General features: G+C 43.1%; 1 protein-coding gene across 2 annotated transcripts in view; it reads left to right on the forward strand.

The window, feature by feature from the left end:
• Window positions 1-2,335, forward strand: part of LOC122926982 (protein regulator of cytokinesis 1-like) — a 62,502-nt gene extending 60,167 nt beyond the window's left edge. For both annotated transcript variants that reach the window (XM_044278516.1, XM_044278523.1), the window contains one exon: window positions 1,884-2,335. In XM_044278516.1, coding sequence (XP_044134451.1) covers window positions 1,884-1,949 — 66 coding nt within the window. In that variant the 3' untranslated portion in view covers window positions 1,950-2,335. The remainder of the gene's footprint in view (window positions 1-1,883) is intronic.
• The last annotated feature ends 20,059 nt before the right edge of the window (window positions 2,336-22,394 follow it).

Consider the following 22,394-nt stretch of genomic DNA (forward strand, 5'->3'; position numbering starts at 1 on the left):
GAGCATGCATCAGTGCTAAAAAACGCTGTCTGAATACACACATTAAAGTTAATGGGGACGTGTGCTGTCCGTGGAGAACACGTACAACACACGTCCGTGAGACCGACGCGTGAATGAGAATCGGTCAGCAGTTTTGACTATTCTGTTTGCTGACTGCTTTAGTTAGGAGCTGGGGAGAGTAGTATAACATATCCTTTGTGGAGGTTTTATCAGGATTAAGGTACATTCACACGACCATAAGCCACGGACTGCAGCCTGGGCACCGGCTGGGTCCACACAGCTATACAGGATTCACACATTCACTTCAATGGGTCCGCAATATATATGACATGTCACCCGGACCAAAAAGCCCATGGAAGCGCTTCCAATCCGTGCCATATCTTGAGGCTTGTGGACCCATTCAAGTCAATACGGGATTCACATGGGCTATGCCCATATGTTGCGCAACCACAGATTGCAGGCCGCAATACGGACACCGACTGCCTACGGTTGTGTGAATGGACCCTTAGGCCTCATGCACACAATTGTATTTCTGTTCCTCATCTGATCTGCATTAAATGCGGACAGCACACAATGTGCTGCCCGCATCTGTAGGTCTACCTCTGTTCCACAAAAAAACATGGCCCATACTTGTCCATTTTGCAGACATGGATAGGACATTTTTATAGAAAGGGGGGGGGGGGGAGAAAATGGTGACTTGCACACACCCTGTATCTGTGTTTTGCGGATACGAATTTGCAGACCTTAAAATATATGGTTGTGTGCATGAGGCCTTGGTGAGAATAAACCTTGGGTTCACTTGAGTTGGAGCTTCATTGTGAAGTGCTGTCTGCATTGAGCTGTTTCACAGCCCCTCCATGCTCTGACAGATGTAGTGGTCTCCTTGTTGGATGTTACAGCTGTCACTCAATGGAGAGGGGAAAGGCTGTAAAGCAACACAATGCGTCGAGAACTTCACAGCGGATCTCCACCTCCAGCACTTTGAGGGGCCTAATTGGGGAGAAGTAGAGGATAAAAGCTCCACAAAAGGTATGTAGCCCCTACCTAATGTCAGCAGTTTAGCATGGTCAAAACTGCTGACAGATTCCCTTTAACTTTTCAAACCACTGTTCAGTGTAAACAGGACTTTAGATGCAAGTTTGTGGGGCAGTTTACAATGTAGTTGTAACCAGAAAAGCTCTAAACTAGGCCCTTTTTGTGCAAAACTGGACTGAACCGATAATTGACCATGAAGCAATACATGCACACATTTGACAATTTTATAAAAATAACTCTTGATATTGGATCAACTTGTATCTTGAGGTTGGTTGTTGTTGAACTGTACCTTAATTTACCAGTGTATTGGGAGTTTACTTTCCCTTTAAGGGAACCTGGCAGCATATGATAGAGCAGGAGGAGCTGAGCAGATTGATATCTGTATAGCCACAACTAGCCCCATTTACACAGGTTCAGGATTGGGGCAGTTATGGGAATGAACACTTGTTTCAGACCACTACCCCATTTAAAGTTGATCACCACACCAATACCGCATGAAAAAATGTGATCAGCTGACAAGTGCTTGTTTTTTTTAAGGTAATTAAATTTTTCATGCATCACATTTTTTTTTCTCATCAGCACATAACCCCATATATACAGGGATGTGCTTCAGGCAAACTATAGAACTATATGGGGATACGTGTAAAAGAACCCTTAGGAGTCCAGTGGGCAGTACTGTCTGACCACTGTCTATGTATTTGTATTTATACAGGTCAGTCAGCGAATATCATTCTGCTCAGCTCCTCACGCTCTATAACATGCTGCCTGTATGTCACACACCACGTACAACACGACCAGTTCCCTATAATGGACTAGCTGTTAAATATTTTTGCTTTGTTTCTTTACAGGAGGAAATATCCAAGAAATCCAGTAAGGACGCGAAATTTAATTCCACAGTCAATGAGAACCTCTAAAAATCATCATTGAGACCTTCCCTGAACTGAACTCTGTAGTCGTGCTGTCAGTGGTTGCTTTTTCCAATGATTTTATTAAACTCATTGTAGATAATAACATTGCCACCAACTAGAACCCAAGGGCATTTCTTACCAAAGTACAACATGGCTACCTTTCTAGTGTACGGCAGCTGGTGCGCTTTAAAGACTTCCTCCTCTCTGGCAAGTAATTCTTTATGCAGCCCCCATTGTAAATACGCTCACATTTTTTCATGTTTAATGCCTTTTTATATGCTATTATGCTAATATGTATAAGGCTGGAGGGGAACTCATTGTATATATTGGTGTCATTGCCCGATGCATTATGCGTTTTTCGTGTTTTTGTAAATAAAGTGACTAACTCCTTGTTCCCTGGTTAATTTTCTGTTAACCATTTACGGTTCAGTTAACTATGAGAATGCTACGAGAGCTTTTTAAAATTTAAAAGGAGACCTCAGCTGTCAAAATTCCCACGTTTCTGAATTTGTATGCTACCAGGATTGCGTCAGACAGTTTTAGTATGTATAGTATATGAATTATTAATGTATATTAAAATTGCACTTCAGCCTTACCCATTTTTTTTTTATACAAAACTATAGAAAAAATATATATATTTCAGGTCAATTTGCATGCACGGCTAGGCCAATATCACCTTTCCCCTGTACTGTTGCCAAATATATTCTTGAGCTCATTAGTGTCAATCTCTTGGATTATAAATGGAATGATGCTTGTCTAAATAAATACCTTTTTTTTTTACCCAGTATGATCTAAATCTGTTTCTACCATATTTCTTATTGCCAACTCATGTGTCTGAGTAATGTCTATGGCCTTTCTTGTTTTGCTGAGTTTGCACTCTTGAGAATTGCTAACGTGTATTAGCTGGCAACTCTAACGTACAATGTGTCCTAAATTAAGAAGCTTAACGTCTGGTGTTACTGGGGAGGGCATCTCTAAAAAGCAGGCCTTAACTAGGCCACAGTGTTCTCTCGTGCTCAGCGCATGAAATGATGCACATGTACTTAAAAAATGAGGGTTCCACCCCGTGTGCTCTTTTATGCATCTTTTTATTATGTACTTTGTTTTAACTGAAAAAAGAAGCTAGACCATTGCTCTTTCTTGTCTGTTGCTCATATCCTTTCTAATTTTGTCTGTTACCAAGGAATTTATAACCTATAGCTCTGAATTTTACAGTGCCCTTATTATTCTGAGGAGCTGTTTGTTTGGAAGATCTGAAATACTTTTTAGACGCTTTTTAATCTGTTTTCCAAGTCTTTACATGAATATATTGCATTTTACATTGTGTTCAACACTGATTTAACATACGTGTAGGAGACCAAGCAATCCTTGGTAGGATGCTGCAGGACAAAAGGGCTATATAAGATATCAAAGGGTGTTTCTGTGTGTAATATACTAATGTCTTGTGCCAGTAACCTAGACCTGGCCATTACTTGTCCTCCTTTAACAATACATTACACACAGCCAAAATGTCATTATAATAATCTATAAATAAAAAAAAGGGGATGGGGCATTTCATAGACAGGAGTGCTGCGACATAATGTACAATGGTTGGGGAAATGAATTGTCCTGTCCCCAAGAATTCATAGAAAAACAGATATATATTTCAGATCATGTATTATTTAGATAAATCTACCCCCTTTTTTTAATCATCAAATTTGGTGCAATGGGGAACTGGCTGTTTCCTATAGCAACCAATCAAATTTCACATTTCATTTTTCAGCACTTGCCTAATTCACATGTGAAAATTGGAAAATAAACCGAATGCTAACATAAATACATCATCCCAACTGTGGAGGAGAGTGGTGTCAATTTCCTGATTTGGAGGCATTTTCTGACACAGAATCATGGTCTTATCATTTATATAAGGCTGTCAGGGTGGAGAATGTCATGTATCATTCCATGAACTGAAGAGTTTTGCAGCATGATTATTATCCTTATGTCAGTCTACCAAAAAGTGCTGAAGCAGAAGAAATTTAACATTGTGGTGTAGGTGGCTGAAAGTCCAGGCCTGCAAAATATCTTTTGTAAAATTATCACATTTTATTTATAGCCCAATCTCCTATGCTATAAACCACACACTATGTTGGGCATGTAAAACAGACATTGGGGGGTGATTTCTTAGAGAATGATGTTACACATGCCAGTCCTAATATGCAGCAGTCCGGCAGCACTCCTATCTCCAAAATAAGCCAATTTGGAAAGTACATACACTGTACCTTAACCACGGTAATATTGGTGCCGGCAGATCGGGATCCTGGCTGTTGATCCACCAGCAAATAGCAATACAAAAAAGTCTGCAGCACTCGTCAGTTTGGTATGACGAGTGCTGCAGACTTTTTTGTATTGCTACATGCCAGTCCTAGTAATAACCTGCCTAGAGGAAGATCCATGCACCACAACTGAAGCTGGAGTAGATTTCTGGTATAATGTCCACCAGTTCTCTGGCGCACATGTTGTTAAATGGGGGTGGAGCTCCCACCCACTTTTTCGCGTACTGGCAAGGGTGTCGTAAAAAGTAGCAAATTTTGTCACAAAATATGCAACCTTTTTTACGCCAGAAAACTGGCATAGCGCTATAGTTGACCCTCTTTCTTTAACATAGTTCAGAACTGGGTTTTCAAGATGCTTGAAGTAATAACGTCTAATAATTTTATAAAGCTATTCTCTTCTTAAGCTCTAATAACGCTAAGAAAAAAGGCTATTTATGAAACAAGAAAATGAAGCCCTATTTGTCACAAAAAATAACTTGCCTCAAGGATAAGAAAGCAAAATTGCAACAGTAAGCCTACAGACTGTGTGCAAGGGACCGGATGAAAGTTATTAATCACTATGAAATAATGCGACTCCAAAACCATGTATACGCTTTAGCAAAAATTTTGCCTCAGGCAGACACATTTTCTGCATTCTGTAATACCGTGGCTAAAATAAACTGTGCAAATGAACAAAATACACAGTCGAGTCACATTGCTATTATTATCAGCTGATATCCAGAGTAACTGCAGTCTGCAGAACGGACAGCAGCTACACGGACTGGGAGTGACTTAATAGGATCCTGGTAGGTTGTCACAGGTATATTGAGCCATACTGACTGCAGTGATCCCACAGGACGGTTTGTGGGGAGGATCCATAGTGTGAACACAAAGCTTGAGGTAGTCTAACAGATTGGGGTTCAAGTCTGGGGAATTAGGGGACAGGGAAGAACTTTGAAGTCTTGGGCATACTCTTCCAACCAAAGTCAGACATTTCTAGCCATGATGCATGGTCTTGCTGGAAGACCCCATCCGCCCCAAGGAAGACAATCAGCATGTATGTGATCTGCAAGGATGGACTTATACCCAAATTGGTTGAGAGTGCCTGCCAAATAGATAAATGTTATGAAAACATTCCCCAGACCATAATGCTGCCACCACCAGCTTGTGTTCTTCCAGCAATGTTTGAAGGGTTTTTCACTGATATTTCTCACCTGATGAGCCAACATCCATCTGTTCTATGAAGAAGAAACTTGACTCATCTTAGAAGGCAACCCTTTGCCAATCAGTGGAGGCCCAATTTGTATACTGACACAAAAATTTAAGCCCTTTCTGCAGATGCAACTTCATTAGCAGAGGTGCAGTGACTGTTCGCCTTCTTTGGAGCCCCATAGACAGTAGGGTTCCCTGAACAGTTGTTTTAGACACACATCTGGTAGTCCCCTGGTTCATTTTGGCAATGAGCTGCTCCACTGTAGCATGTCAGTCTGCACTTGTACACCTTTGTAGCAGACGTTCACCTCTCACATCAATTACATGTGCTCCAGTTTCCATGTCGATTACTCACAATGCTGCCATTTGTTCACTCACAGTTCACTTCCACCACAATAGCATGCAGGCAGTTAAAAAAAATAATATCAAGGCGGGGCGGAGCCAGCAAGTCATGGTGTAGGACGTGTCTGCCGGAGCTCCTCACCACTAACCCAGCTTCATTAGCCTTAAATCGAGTGGACGCAGATCCAAGATGGGGAAAACCTCGAGAGATAGAGGGTGCATCAGGGAACACCCTAAAGACGAAGGGGGACCTGACAAAATACCTTAACAGGAGATCCTCCTCGCACCCTGACGGGAGCAAGATGGCGCGTGAGGCGCGAATCAACTCCGAGAGAGGAGCTGACTCGGAGGTCGACAGCTCGGACGCTGAAACCTACATCGGAGGTGAGGCCGACTCCCTCCCTCTCACCCGTGGCTTCTTGCAGCAATCTTTGACCCAAGCCCTCTCACCAGTCATGAAAGAACTCTCAGACATCAAGTCCGAGTTTTTACAGCTAGGACAACGGGTTGAGCGCCTGGAGGACAGCCACGATCTCCTTTTCCAGCACGAGAAAGGGGTTCACAATCATGTCTAGAATGATTAATACAGCCTTCTTCAACCTGGAGGACCAGGAAAACAGAGGCCGGAGGAAAAATGTCCGGTTGCGGGGTATACCCGAATCAGTACAGGCTGAAGACCTGACGGACACGGTCCGCCGCCTATTTGCCACCTTGGTGGGCGAGGAACAGGCTGCCGCCATTACTATTGAAAGGGCCCACATAGCCCTTAGGCCCAAACCTGCTGCGGGAGAACCACCTAGAGACGTAGTATGTGCCCTGATGAACTTTCTGGACACAGCTGCCGTCTTGAGAGCGGCCAGAGAGAAAGGGGACGCCACTCCTAGATGGCCATAAGGTACTTATATTCCAAGATCTGGCGGCTAGCACATTAGCCAAGCAAAGGAACCTGCGCCCGCTGACCTCGTTATTGAGGGATAAGAAGCTGCTGGTCAGGTGGCTCTTCCCTTTCGGCTTATTCACTTTGATTGGAGGGAAGCAATTTACGGTGAGAACACCGGAGGACTTCCGCCTGTGTGGGAGGCCTTGGGAACCGAGGTCCTGGACATTTCGTCTTGGCTCCCCTGTAATCCATCCCTGGACCTTCCTAGCCTTCCGCAGCCGGAGGAATGGCGTCTGGCGCAGAAGAAAAAATCGCCAAAAAAAAGGGCCTATTGAAATGCCTCCATCCGAAGATAAGGAAGTAACCTTAAAAATAAATAGGAACTCTGAGGCTCGTTGTCATTGAGATCGTACGGCCGCACCGCCATCTGGCAGGACTCAGGTTCTATTTAGCCCAGTGCCTTTTTGTGGGGCTACTCTCTTTTATACCTCTGCTATTTCTACTGGCCGCCTGCCTTCTATTTACTGCCGCTACGACCCTTACCCACCTTTCCTTTATTTTTGCCTTCCATCTGCCTCCCCCTCCCCCCATCCTTTCCACATGCCTTTTCTATGCCTTCTTCATCTCCTACTATCCCCCCCCCCCCCCCTTTTATTCTTGTAATGCTTTTTTTTTTTTTTTTTTCAATTACATGTCGGCGGCTGCCTACAAGATTTGCCCTATTCAGATGTGATTGGAGTCAAAAGCTACAAATGTATGTTGGAATCGTAGAGCACTTATCCAACCAGGGGTTCCATGCTTAAGCTCTTTACTGTTTCATATATGTCCACTATTTGTATATGTCTTTACTTGTTGGGTTTGGTGTGTAGGTTATTTAGGTACGTCCACACAAATTCCCCCCCCCCCCCCTACCGAGGCTTTTTAACCTCATAGATAGATACTGTAGGTTGACTTACTACAGTGCACAATGTTTTTATATTTCATTTTATGTATTTTTGTTTTTATGTTGCCCTGTGTCACCCCCTGGTCAGTTCTTCAGAACAGATCCACAAAATGTCACCATGTCTGATTTAAAGATCGTAAGTGTTTGATAAAGGCTGTGAAGCAGCCGAAACGCCACTGTTGCACTTTTGTTCACTTGGCGGTTCCCATTAAAAGGGACTTTTTTACCGGTCATGCTGCCTCCATCTTCTGTTCTTGGACTTATCATGTAGGAGCCCTGATGTAGGAGCCCTGATGAATCTTGGACTCCAGGTAGGCTGTTGCATACCGGATGACCTCAAGTTCTGGTGAGTGCGATTCCATTATTATTTTTTTTATTTAAAGATCGTGTCATTTAATGTAAATGGCATGAACACGCCACAAAAGAGGAGTCAAATTTACCATCTGCTTCGTAAAGAAGGGGCTGATCTGGTTCTTTTACAAGAGACCCACTTCAGACACCTGCACGTCCCTAATGTTATTAGTAAAAACTTCCCTGTGTGGTACCATGCTGCATACTCCTCGGCAGCTAGAGGGGTTTCAATAGGCATTGGGCAGAATTTCCCATTCACTTTAGTGTCTAAACTGAAAGACCATGATGGTCGTTATCTATTTTTAAAAGGTAAGGTAGCGAATTCCATGTTCACACTAGTCAATCTTTACACTCCGAATAGTGGCCAATTCACCTGGTTACTTCGCACTCTTGAGGTTCTAAAGACTTTTAGAGAAGGTCATCTTGTCCTAGGAGGAGACCTCAATCTTACTCTTGATTCCTCTAAGGACTCAACCTCTGCAGGCCGTCCTCCCTCCAAAAAGCAAAGAGAAGGCTTCTCACACTCACAGATCTCAGGATTTCGGACGTCTGGCGCATTCTGCATCCAGAAGACACGGATTACACCTTCCACTCGCGGACGCATGATACATATCAACGTCTTGACTATCTTTTTATAACTAACCAATTGCTGCCCTCGGTTTCAGAGGCTAGCATTGGGAACATAGTTGTCTCCGATCATGCGCCGGTGAGTGTGAAGATAAGATTATATGATGTACCTCCGAGATCCTGGGTCTGGAGATTGAACGAGACGCTCCTGGAAGACTAATCACACAAGAGGGTGATAGAGCAATGTCTCAAAAATAATTTTTGGGAAAACGCCAGAGGCTTAACTAGTGGGACGACCTTATGGGAAGCTCATAAGGTAGTGGTTAGAGGGGAGCTCATTAGTCTGGGTTCTAGAGTTAAGAGAAATAGGCAGAAACAACTAGACTCCCTCCTTCAACAGATCTCCACTCTTGAAACCTTACATAAGCGGGCGAGATCAGACGAGATCTTAGAATCACTTAAACGATTAAGATATGAGGTCACTGACTTGCTGAATGTGCGAGCGGCTAGAGCATTGAAGACGTTGCACTTCAAGCAATATTTGCATGGAAACAGGGGCTCCAAATTAGTCTCTAACCTTCTAAAGGGTCAAAGGAACAGATCCTTTATTTCAGCGATTAAATCAGCCTCAGGCTCCCGACTCATCAACACACCCGCAATAGCTCAAGAGTTTTGCTCCTTTTATTCAACTCTGTATAACCTCCCGACACCCCTCAATGGTCAGCAGCTTGATAGACATATTACAGAGTTCTTAGGCTCTATTGTCATCCCGAAGCTTTCCGCTAATGACATAAGTGGACTGCTCCTGCCTTTTACGGTGGAAGAAGTAGACCAAGTTCAATCCTCTATTCCTTCGGGTAAGAGTCCAGGGCCTGATGGGTTCCCAATCTACTACTACAAAAGGTTTAGAGAGATCCTCATCCCCCACTTTGTAGATGTTTGTAATCTCCTCCTAAAGGGCGGTTCTCTGACCCCACAGGCCCAGGAAGCACACATAACCATTATCCATAAAGAAGGGAAGGATAGAGAGGCTTGTGATAATCGTAGGCCAATTTCGCTGCTGAACACTGATCTGAAATGGTGGGCCAAGCTGCTTAACAACAGAATTTCGAAGTTGCTTCCTGGGCTTGTGGGTGAAGAACAAGTGGGTTTTGTGGCGGGTAGAGAGGGTAGACACAATATCAGTAGGGTGGTACACGTGATCACACACGCTATCAAAACCAAGTCCCCCCTGGTGCTCCTAGGCACGGATGCTGAGAAGGCGTTCGATAGGGTCAGTTAGAGCTATATGAAAAGAGCTTTGAGTGCTTTCGGCATTCCTGAGGGTTTTATTAGAGCCATATTTACTTTATATTCGGCACCTTCTGCGAGAGTGATGGTAAATGGGACCCTATCGGACGCCTTCCAAATCAAAAATGGCACTCGCCAAGGGTGCCCGCTGTCCCCTACCCTGTTTATCCTAGTCTTAGAGACATTGTTATTAAAATTCCGCCAATCCCCTGTGATCAAAGGTGTGAAATTGGGGAAGTTTACCCACAGGATGGCGGCCTTTACGGACGACCTTCTGCTTTTAATGTCAAACCCTGAAGAGGCTTTACCGGAGGTTATGCAGATATTTGAATCCTTTGGTCAACTTTCAAATTTTAGGATAAACTTTGATAAGTCGGAAGCCTTGGGTATCTCTTTATCGCCTGCTTTGCGTAGCAGAGTCAGGGCCCTCACCCCATTTAAATGGCCTCCACAGGCAATCAAATATCTGGGTGGCATGATCCCAATAGATCCCAAACTCTTATTTAAACTCAATTTTCCTCCTTTACTCTCAAAAGTGACTTCCATCCTCTCAAAAAGCTCCTCGCCGTTTCTCACCTGGCTAGGTAGGAAAAATGTCCTGACCACCTATATTCTCCCATTGCTTATGTACACCCTTCCCATATTGATTCCTGGTAACTTTATAAATAAAGTACAATCCATTATGAGTAAATACCTCTGGAATGGAGGCCACCCTAGAATGTCCTTCCGTTTGCTCTCTCGCAGGAAAAAACAAGGTGGAATCTCTCTCCCGGATCTTCCAACCTATGTTCAGGCCATTAATCTAGAAAGATGGCTTACCCTGACCAGACGTGAGTCTCATTATATGCATATTGACTTGGAATTAGCCCTCTTGGGCAAAGACTCATTTCATAGAATATGGCTGCCTGGGAGATCCGGGAGAGAGACCAAAATTGATAGTGTATTCACCAGAGGAATGTTGCACACCTGCCACAGATCAAAGGAACTTAATTCAGGGCAAAATAAGATTGCTCCTTTGGCCCCTATCTCAGTATTGCCCGCTCTTATGTGCCCCCAAATTAAATATCCCTCTGATATATGGCTCTCAATGTCGAATCACAGACTGGGAGACTTGGTGAGACTTGAGTCTACCGCTGATTTCTTCATTACCCTCTCAGGCGATATAGACCCGGGGAAAAACTTTATTCAGAGAAATGATTTTGAGTCCATTTGCAGACAGTTCAAGTCCTCCAAGCTTGTCCCTTTAGTAGACCCGATGTGGCTGGAGAACTTTGTTCTACTCCCGCGTTTGCCCCACAAGTGCACCACTCTTTTATATATAGACAAATCCTCAATGCCAGGGACTCCAATCCGCCGCCATGGGTTGCCGACTGGGAGAGGGAACTGCACCTCACTTTAAATGAAGCAGACAGGAAATGGATCTAAAAGTGTTCCCACGGCTTTTCTAAATGTATAAAAATACAAGAAAACTTTCTAAAGGTAGCGTTTAGGTGGTATAGGACCCCTGAATTTCTATATAAAATTCAGTTGCTCCCCACAGATTTGTGCTGGCGATGTAATAGTGCTACTGGCTCCATTTCTCATATCTGGTGGTCGTGTCCAGACATTCATCACTTTTGGGTGGAAGTGGAGCGTACCATAAACACAATTTGTAGCATGTCCCTGAAGCTCACAGCCCAATTAGTACTACTTTGGCTGCCTACCCCAGCTTTTCGTCCTGGGAAAAATAACCTGATCACACACTTGCTGATGGCCGCTAAACTTTTGATCCCTGTAAAATGGAGGTCAGTAGATCCGACGACCTTAGACATGTGGAGGGATAGGGTCCACCAGATGTGCCAAATGGAGGAACTGATTGGGTGGACATACCATAACAGAGACCGCTTTCTACAGATCTGGCAGCCTTGGCTGCACTATAGGACAGGCTACCTGAACTCTCTGCAGCCCAGAACAACTTAATCTACGAAAGGCGAGATGCTCTTTCGGGCCACCTTTGAGATCAGAGCGCCCACCCTCAGTGATATTTTGAGTCCTAGTTTATTCCGGAGCTCAAATGACCCTAAACCAACATGGTTAAATTGCAGGGGTAATTTTAAGTGCGGACATGGCAGGTGCATATGTTGTGAGCATATAATAATCAGTAAATGTTTTAGATCTGAGGTTAATAATAAAGAATTTGAGATTAAATCTTATTTAAACTGCAACACTAAATACGTAATTTATTTGATTATCTGCACAGCATGTCACTTGCAATATGTTGGCTGCACTTCTAACCAACTTAAATCCAGGATCCGAAAGCACATTTTGGATGTGCCCCATCATGAGAACCGCAACGTGTCTGCAGTCAGCATGCATTTTGCAGTTTGTCATGGTGGGAACACATCTGGATTGGGTGGATCTCTATTTCTGAATGGACGTTTTAAAACGTCCGTTCAGAAACTGCAGCTGCACGCTAATCGTGCAGCTGCTGATCGGGTTGCCCGCTGTCAGCGACAGCAGGGCAACCCAGAGAGAAGGCAGGGACAGTGCCCAGGTGTCCCTGCCTTCTAGATCGCTGCATACACAGCGCTCACCGAGTGCTGTGTATGCAGAGCAGGAAGCGTTATGCCGGGACCGGAGAGTGTAGGAGCTGTGTGAGGTCTTTCGCAGACCTCGATCAGCCCTGCACTGAGGCTGTACAGCGCTCTATTGCGCTGTACAGCCTCTCTGGGGGGTATATTTTTCCTGTAACTGGGGCTACCATGTCAGCCCCAGTTACAGGAGAAATCAACAGTGAAAAAAAAAAAGAAAAAGTGAAGTAAATGTCCCCCAGAGGTCTTGTATGACCTTATGGGGGACGAAAAGTGTAAAATAAAAAAATTAATAAAGGGTTGAAAAAATAAAATAAAAAAAAAGTTTCACATGTAAAAAAAAAAAAAAAAAGTCCCCAAGTAAGGAATAAAAAAAAAATGTTAAAAATAGAAAAAATAAAATAAAATAGACATAGATCGTGTCAAGACAAGCAATTTTTGTCACCTTACATCACAAAAGGTGCAACACCAAGTGATCAAAAACGCGTATGTCCCACAAAATGGTACCAATAAAACAGTCACCTCATCCCGCAAAAAATGAGCCCCTACATAAGAAAATCTCTCAAAAAATAAAAAAACTATAGCTCTCAGAACATGGACACATTAAAACATAATTTTCTTTTTTTCAAAAATGCTATTATTGCGTAAAACTTTAATAAATGAGAAAAAGTATACATATTAGGTATCGCCACGTCCATAACAATCTGCTCTATAAAAATGTCACTTGACTGAACCCCTCAGGTGAACGCTGTAAAAATAAATAAATAGAAACTGTGCTAAAACAACCAATTTTTTGGTCACCTTGCCCCATAAAGTGTTATAATGAATGATCAAAAAATCATATGTACCCAAAAATAGTACTAATAAAACTGGCACCTTATCCCCTAGTTTCCAAAATGGGGTCACTTCTTGGGAGTTTCTACTGTAAGGTGCATCAGGGGGCTTCAAATGGGACATGGCATCTAAAAACCATGTGGAGTTCCTTTTCTTCTGCGCCCTGCCGTGTGCCCATACAGCAGTTTATGACCACATGTGGGGTGTTTCTGTAAACCGCAGAATCTGGGTAATAAATATTGAGTTTTGTTTGGCTGTTAACCATCGATGTGTTAAAGAAATAATTTGATTAAAATGGAAAATCTGCCCAAAAAGTGAAATTTAAAAATTTGATCTCCATTTTCCTTTAATTCTTGTGGAACGCCTAAAGGGTTAACAAAGTTTGTAAAATCGGTTTTGAATACCTTGAGGGGTGTAGTTTCTACAATGGGATCATTTATGGGGGTATCCACTATGTAAGCCCCACAAAGTGGCTTCAGACCTGAACTGGTCCTTAAAAAGTGGGTTTTGGCAATTTTCTTAAAAATTTGAAGAATTGCTTCTAAACTTCTAAGCCTTCTAACGTCCTAAAAAAATAAAATGACATTTCCAAAATGATGCCAACATAAAGTAGACATATGGGGAATGTTAAGTAATAAATATTTTATGAGGTATCACTTTCTGTTTTAAAAGCAGAGAAATTGAAATTTTGAAAATTGCAAATTTTTGGGTAAATTTGGGATTTTTTCATAAATAAAGGTGAAATATTTTGACTCAAATTTATGACTATCATGAAGTACAATGTGTCACGAGAAAACAATCTCTGAATGACTTGGATAAATAAAGGCGTTCCAAAGTTATTACCACATAAAGTGAGATATGTCAGTTTTGCAAAATTAGGCCTGGTCAGGAAGGGGGCAAATGGCCCAGATGGGAAGTGGTTAAATAGGGAGGCTTACTAGATGTTCCAGTTGGCCACACAATATCTGCAGGGTTTAAACAGAAGATGTGATCTTATTCTGCAATATTAATAGTATACTATATTTGTGTAAATCCATCCTTTTGTTGTGCCAATGCATTGTGTTGCTTTAATGATATTGACTTTTTACTTATGTATTTTTATGAAGTTTAAATGAAGCACATATATTTGTATCATTTTTTCTAGTATTACATGTGATTTTAAATCATGCTGTTTGTGCCTCCCCCTTCACCTGTTCCTAATTAGCAGCCTTATTAGTGTGGATGTGGGGGGGTGGTATATATATAGCATGGTCAGTTAAGTCTTGTATTGTCATGAAGAAGGACCCCCACTAAAATGTTCCGAAACGTGTAACAATTGGTCCTGTTGTTTTTACAAAGTTGCTGAAATAAAGATACCATTTTTTACTTTGGCAATTAAAGCTGGACTTTTTCAAGTTTGTTGGATCTGTGATTGCCAACACTTTCCATGGGTTGCGTCCGTGCTCATTGCAAAGGAACACAAGTGAGAGCTGCATACACACCTGCTTTTGCATATACAGTCAGGTCCATAAGTATTGGGACATTGGCACAATTCTAAAATGTTTGGCTGTATACACCACCACAATGGATTTGAAATGAAACACATAAGATGTGCTTTAACTGCAGACTGTCAGCTTTAATTTGAGGGTATTTAAATGCAAATTACAACAGTTTGCATATGTGCCTCCCACTTGTTAAGGGACCAAAAGTAATGGGACATAATAATAATCATAAATCAAACTTTCACTTTTTAATACTTGGTTGCAAATCCTTTGCAGTCAATTACAGCCTGAAGTCTGGAACGCATAGACATCACCAGACGCTGGGTTTCATCCCTGGTGATGCTCTACCAGGCCTCTACTGCAACTGTCTTCAGTTCCTGCTTGTTCTTGGTGCATTTTCCCTTCAGTTTTGTCTTCAGCAAGTGAAATGCATGCTCAATCGGATTCAGGTCAGGTGATTGACTTGGCCATTGCATAACATTCCACTTCTTTCCCTTAAAAAACTCTTTGGTTGCTTTTGCAGTATGCTTTGGGTCATTGTGAAGCGCCGTCCAATGAGTTCTGAAGCATTTGGCTGAATATGAGCAGATAATATTGGCCGAAACACTTCAGAATTCATCCTGCTGCTTTTGTCAGCAGTCACGTCATCAATAAATACAAGAGAACCAGTTCCGTTGGCAGTCATACATGCCCACGCCATGACACTACCACCATCATGCTTCACTGATGAGGTGGTATGCTTAGGATCATGATCAGTTCCTTTCCTTCTCCATACTCTTCTCTTCCCATCACTCTGGTACAAGTTGATCTTGGTCTCATCTGTCCATAGGATGTTGTTCCAGAACTGTGCAGGCTTTTTTAGATGTCGTTTGGCAAAATCTAATCTGGCCTTCCTGTTTTTGAGGCTCACCAGTGGTTTACATCTTGTGCTGAACCCTCTGTATTCACTCTGGTGAAGTCTTCTCTTGTTAAATTTGACACACATACACCTACCTCCTGGAGAGTGTTCTTGATTTGGCCAACTGTTGTGAATGGTGTTTTCTTCACCAGGGAAATAATTCTTCGGTCATCCACCACAGTTGTTTTCTGTGGTCTTCCGGGTCTTTTGGTGTTGCTGAGCTTACCGGTGCGTTCCTTCTTTTTAAGAATGTTCCAAACAGTTGTTTTGGCCGCGCCTAATGTTTTTGCTATCTCTCTGATGGGTTTGTTTTTTCAGCCTAATGATGGCTTGCTTCTCTGATAGTGACAGCTCTTTGAACTCATCTTGAGAGGTGACAGCAACAGATTCCAAATGCAAATAGCACACTTGAAATTAACTCTGGACCTTTTATCTGCTCATTGTAATTGGGATAATGAGGTAATAACACACACCTGGCCATGGAACAGCTGAGAAGCCAATTGTCCCATTACTTTTGGTTCCTTAACAAGTGGGAGGCACATATGCAAACTGTTGTAATTCCTACACCTTTCACCTGATTTGGATGTTAAAGCACATCTTGTTTCCTTTCAAATCCATTGTGGTGGTGTATAGAGCCAAAAATGTTAGAATTGTGTCAATGTCCCAATATTTATGGACCTGACTCTGTCCTGGCGTACTATAGGTCACATATAAATTCTAAAATAGGCTGTATGGTCTCCTGCAGCACACGCGACCGCGCTTTATCCAAATGATGGTAAATCACTGATTGTATTCCTCTAGAACATATTTCCACTTATTGTAAGGTAATTACACTGTTTCTCCTTAGAGTGGCACCAATACTTGATAATTGAGCTGATTCACTGGAGAATCATATCCCCCAGTCCATGACACATGTACAAGCTGTGGCACAGTAATGGAACATGTGCGCCTGCGATTTATGTTATTTATATATGAGCAGTCATATGCATTAGGTCACATATCCAGTTAGTGTCCTCCTATGTGTTATTTGCAGCTTCTCATCACATGCGTTGGATAACGAGATATGACCACACTTTATCTCCTCAGTATATAAACAGCACTCCGTGATCCAATCGCTGCACCCCAGTTAACATATATATATATATATGGACACATACACACACTGATCGTAGTGTACTTTACCAGTCCAGTGGGTGTTTCAGCTTCACGACTTGAGTCTCGCTGTAGGATTGAGGAATCTCTTATTGCCAGCCTCCAAAAGCTTGAATAGGAGGGAAAGAAAGCCAGGGATGTAGATTAATAGTTGTAAGTCCTTGCTGTAATAAATCCCTTATTCTCTTGCTGTATACCAAATACGTTTCGGAACTCAATTGTTCCTTCTTCAGTGGTCACTGAAGGTACTGCCTCCCACTATAACATGTCTTTATTAAATTTCAGTGCTCTTGTCACACCAATGTTCCTTTAACTTCAGGCTGACACGTACTATCTCCAGGTGTAGAGTATACTATTCCCTATAATTCACATGGCCGGTATACATACAAACCGGATTCCCAAAAAGTTGGGACACTATACAAATCGTGAATAAAAACTGAATGCAATGATGTGGAGGTGCCAACTTCTAATATTTTATTCAGAATAGAACCTAAATCACGGAACAAAAGTTTAAACTGAGAAAATGTACCATTTTAAGGGAAAAATATGTTGAATCAGAATTTCATGGTGTCAACAAAAGTTGGGACAAGGCCATTTTCACCACTGTGTGGCATCTCCCCTTCTTCTTACAACACTCAACAGACGTCTGGGGACCGAGGAGACCAGTTTCTCAAGTTTAGAAATAGGAATGCTCTCCCATTCTTGTCTAATACAGGCCTCTAACTGTTCAATCGTCTTGGGCCTTCTTTGTTGCACCTTCCTCTTTATGATGCGCCAAATGTTCTCTATAGGTGAAAGATCTGGACTGCAGACTGGCCATTTCAGTACCCAGATCCTTCTCCTACGCAGCCATGATGTTGTGATTGATGCAGAATGTGGTCTGGCATTATCTTGTTGAAAAATGCAGGGTCTTCCCTGAAAGAGATGACGTCTGGATGGGAGCATATGTTGTTCTAGAACCTGAATATATTTTTCTGCATTGATGGTGCCTTTCCAGACATGCAAGCTGCCCATGCCACACACACTCATGCAACCCCATACCATCAGAGATGCAGGCTTCTGAACTGAGCGTTGATAACAACTTGGGTTGTCCTTGTCCTGTTTGGTCCGGATGACATGGCGTCCCAGATTTCCAAAAAGAACTTCGAATCGTGACTCGTCTGACCACAGAACAGTCTTCCATTTTGCCGCACTCCATTTTAAATGATCCCTGGCCCAGTGAAAACGCCTGAGTTTGTAGATCTTGCTTAGAAATGGCTTCTTCTTTGCACTGTAGAGTTTCAGCTGGCAACGGCGGATGGCACGGTGGATTGTGTTCACTGACAATGGTTTCTGGAAGTATTCCTGAGCCCATTCTGTGATTTCCTTTACAGTAGCATTCCTGTTTGTGGTGCAGTGTCGTTTAAGGGCCCGGAGATCACGGGCATCCAGTATGGTTTTACGGCCTTGACCCTTACGCACAGAGATTGTTCCAGATTCTCTGAATCTTCGGATGATGTTATGCACAGTTGATGATGATAGATGCAAAGTCTTTGCAATTTTTCGCTGGGTAGCACCTTTCTGATATTGCTCCACTGCACCTGCACAGGTCACAGAGTATGCCTAGAAAACTCTCCCATAGATGTCAGTGAGTCTCCTACAGACAGGGCCGGCGCTTCCATAGAGGCAAGGGGGGCAATTGCCCCCGGGCCCCCAAGTCCTTAGGGGCCCCCCGCGCCGGCCCGCAACTAACTATAGGCAGAGACGGCGTCGGCGCTTCCATAGAGGCGAGGGGGGGGGGCTCTCTCCCTCCCCCTGTGCTGCTGCTGTCACCTCCGCCAATAAGAAGAGACATGGGAGGAGGAGGGGAGGGGAGGGGCTGTGGCCACTGCGCCACCAATGATGAAAACTGACCTGTAATACAAATACAGGAGTCGGGTGCCGGAATCAAATAGCCGGCACCCGACTTCTATGACAGGGAGCGGCACCTTAGGGGTTAACTGCCGCTGATCGCAGCCCCCTATCATAGAGGTCGGGTGCCGGCTATTTCACTCCGGCACCCACTTCCTGCATTTGTATAAACATTGAGTGGGCCCCCCCCCCAGTATAATAAACATTGAGTGGGCCCCCCCCCAGTATAATAAACATTGAGTGAGGCCCCCCCCCAGTATAATAAACATTGAGTGCGGCCCCCCCCCCCAGTATAATAAACATTGAGTGAGGCCCCCCCCCCCCCAATATAATAAACATTGGTGCCGCAGAGGGCAGTGCCAATGAGGGTTAAAAAAATAAATAAAAAATTAACTCCACCAATTGATCGCGCAGCTGCCGGTCTCCTGTTAATGCTTCAGGACCTGTGGTGATGTCACTGAGCTAATCACATGGTCCATTACCATGGTGATGGATCATATGATGTACCATGTGATGACCACAGTGATGTCACCACAGGTCCTTTGACAGGTCCTAAAGAAAGAACAGGAGACCAGCAGCTGCGCGATCAATTGGTGGAGGTGAGTTAATTTTTTATTTATTTTTTTAACCCTCATTGGCACTGCCCACTGTGCCACCAATGTATATTATACTGGGGGGGGGGGCACTCAATGTTTATTATACTGGGGGGGGCACTCAATGTTTATTATACTGGGGGGGCACTCAATGTTTATTATACTGGGGGGGCGCACTCAATGTTTATTATACTGGGGGGGCGCACTCAATGTTTATTATACTGGGGGGGCGCACTCAATGTTTATTATACTGGGGGGGGCGCACTCAATGTTTATTATACTGGGGGGGCGCACTCAATGTTTATTATACTGGGGGGGGCGCACTGTGAAAGGGGCCTAACGGTGAATAGGACAAGGGTTCCAGCCCCTAAGGGGGCTAATAGTACTGGCACATGATAGGGGGGTGCCTAAGGGTATTGGCACATGTTAATGGGGGGCTGAGGCTACTGGCACATGATTAAGGGGCATCTATGAGGGCACATTTCACTGGCACATTATTGGGGGACTTCTTACAATATACAGTATACCTCTACACTGTGCCACACAATATACAGTATACCGCTACACTGTGCCACACAATATACAGTATACCACTACACTGTGCCACACAATATACAGTATACCTCTACACTGTGCCCCACAATATACAGTATACCTTTACACTGTGCCCCACAATATACAGTATACCTCTACACTGTGCCACACAATATACAGTATACCGCTACACTGTGCCCCACAATATACAGTATACCTCTACACTGTGCCACACTATATACAGTATACCTCTACACTGTGCCACACAATATACAGTATACCGCTACACTGTGCCACACAATATACAGTATACCTCTACACTGTGCCACACAATATACAGTATAACTCTACACTGTGCCCCAAAATATACAGTTTCTTCTGTAAAAATCATCAAGTGTCATGGGGGGGCCCCCTTATTGTTTTTCGCCCCAGGGCCCCATTTCACCTAGAACCGGCCCTGCCTACAGATGATTGTCTATGGTATCTGTAAATGCTGTTAACATTTCAGGCAAGATGGCAGCCCCTATACAAAAAAAATGATCAGGAAATAAATCAATCAAGAATCATAAAAAAAAAGTTTAGAAAAAAGCATGTGTGTCACTTTCTGGTTTTAACCACCATTGGTACGGCCTCACCTGGAATGCTTGGTTCAGTTCAGGGCACCAAGTTCAGGATGCTCTGAAGTTAGAAAAAAAGGGCAAAGGAGAACAACTAAACTCATAAAAGGCCTGGAAGATCTTGGCTATAAGCAAAGATTAAAAGAACGGAATTTGTTTTGAAAAAAGATTTCTAATGGGGGACATGATTAACCAGTACAAATATGGAAACCGACCCTACAAAAATATTGTGAAGTTACTCTATGTTAAACTCCCTCAAAAAAACAAGGGACCACTCCCTACGCCTGGAGAAAAAAAGATTGTCATAAGAGGCAACAAGCATTCTTTACAGTAAGGGCTGTGAATCTCTAGAGCTGGTCACAGCAAATACAGTAGATGTCTTCAAAAAAATGGTATGGATGACTTAATTTCAAAATAACATTGAAGCTTATGACAATGTATAGAAAACATGCTCTATATACCCTTTCCCTTTGGCTCAACCGTTCCTTAAAAGTAAGATGGACATTGATCCAGGGATTTGTTCAGATTGCCACATCTAGGGTGGAGAAGTATTTTTCTCTCAGAGTTTTTTTTTTTTCTTCCCCTAGATCAGAATAGCAAGATTACAGGTTGGGCTTGATGGACTTTTGTATTTTTCAAACCTTAACAACTATGTAACCCTCAGATAAAAATATAGATAACACATTCCACTTTATTTATCACGTCTCTCTCTATGCTGAGCTTACAGGACAATAGCAGAGACTGTGCGGGATGAGAATTTTTTAGGGCTGTGACTTGACAGGGGATGGCTATCAGCGGATTGGCTGGCTGCACAGCATTATGGGTGATCTTGCTTTCCTGGGCTTGCCTTCTGTACACTTAGTTTCGCTTTGTAACACGTGCAGCTGGCATTTTAGGAAAACCTGATTCGTTACAATGAAATGCAAGAAAATTCAGATTAGTTTAGAATCAAAGTTTTCGTAAACTTTGGACCGAATTCTGCTTTGAATGCTTTGCTTCGCTCAACAGTAATATACACTCACCTAAAGAATTATTAGGAACACCTGTTCTATTTCTCATTAATGCGATTATCTAGTCAACCAATCACATGGCAGTTGCTTCAATGCGGTTGTGGTCCTGGTCAAGACAATCTCCTGAACTCCAAACTGAATGTCAGAATGGGAAAGAAAGGTGATTTAAGCAATTTTGAGAGTGGCATGGTTGTTGGTGCCAGACGGGCCGGTCTGAGTATTTCACAATGTGCTCAGTTACTGGGATTTTCACGCACAACCATGTCTAGGGTTTACAAAGAATGGTGTGAAAAGGGAAAAACATCCAGTATGCGGCAGTCCTGTGGGCGAAAATGCCTTGTTGATGCTAGAGGTCAGAGGAGAATGGGCCGACTGATTCAAACTGATAGAAGAGCAACGTTGACTGAAATAACCACTCGTTACAACCGAGGTATGCAGCAAAGCATTTGTGAAGCCACAACACGCACAACCTTGAGGCGGATGGGCTACAACAGCAGAAGACCCCACCTGGTACCTCTCATCTCCACTACAAATAGGAAAAAGAGGCTACAATTTGCACAAGCTCACCAAAATTGGACTGTTGAAGACTGGAAAAATGTTGCCTGGTCTGATGAGTCTCGATTTCTGTTGAGACATTCAAATGGTAGTCCGAATTTGGCGTAAACAGAATGAGAACATGTATCCATCATGCCTTGTTACCACTGTGCAGGCTGGTGGTGGTGGGGAAATGGTGTGGGGGATGTTTTCTGGGCACACTTTAGGCCCCTTAGTGCCAATTGGCCATCGTTTAAATGCCACGGGCTACCTGAGCATTGTTTCTGACCATGTCCATCCCTTCATGACCACCATGTACCCATCCTCTGATGGCTACTTCCAGCAGGATAATGCACCATGTCATAAAGCTCGAATCATTTCAAATTGGTTTCTTGAACATGACAATGAGTTCACTGTACTAAAATGGCCCCCACAGTCACCAGATCTCAACCCAATAGAGCA

Source organism: Bufo gargarizans, chromosome 1 (genome assembly GCF_014858855.1).
Source record: "Bufo gargarizans isolate SCDJY-AF-19 chromosome 1, ASM1485885v1, whole genome shotgun sequence".
In the NCBI taxonomy this organism is placed as follows: domain Eukaryota; kingdom Metazoa; phylum Chordata; class Amphibia; order Anura; family Bufonidae; genus Bufo; species Bufo gargarizans.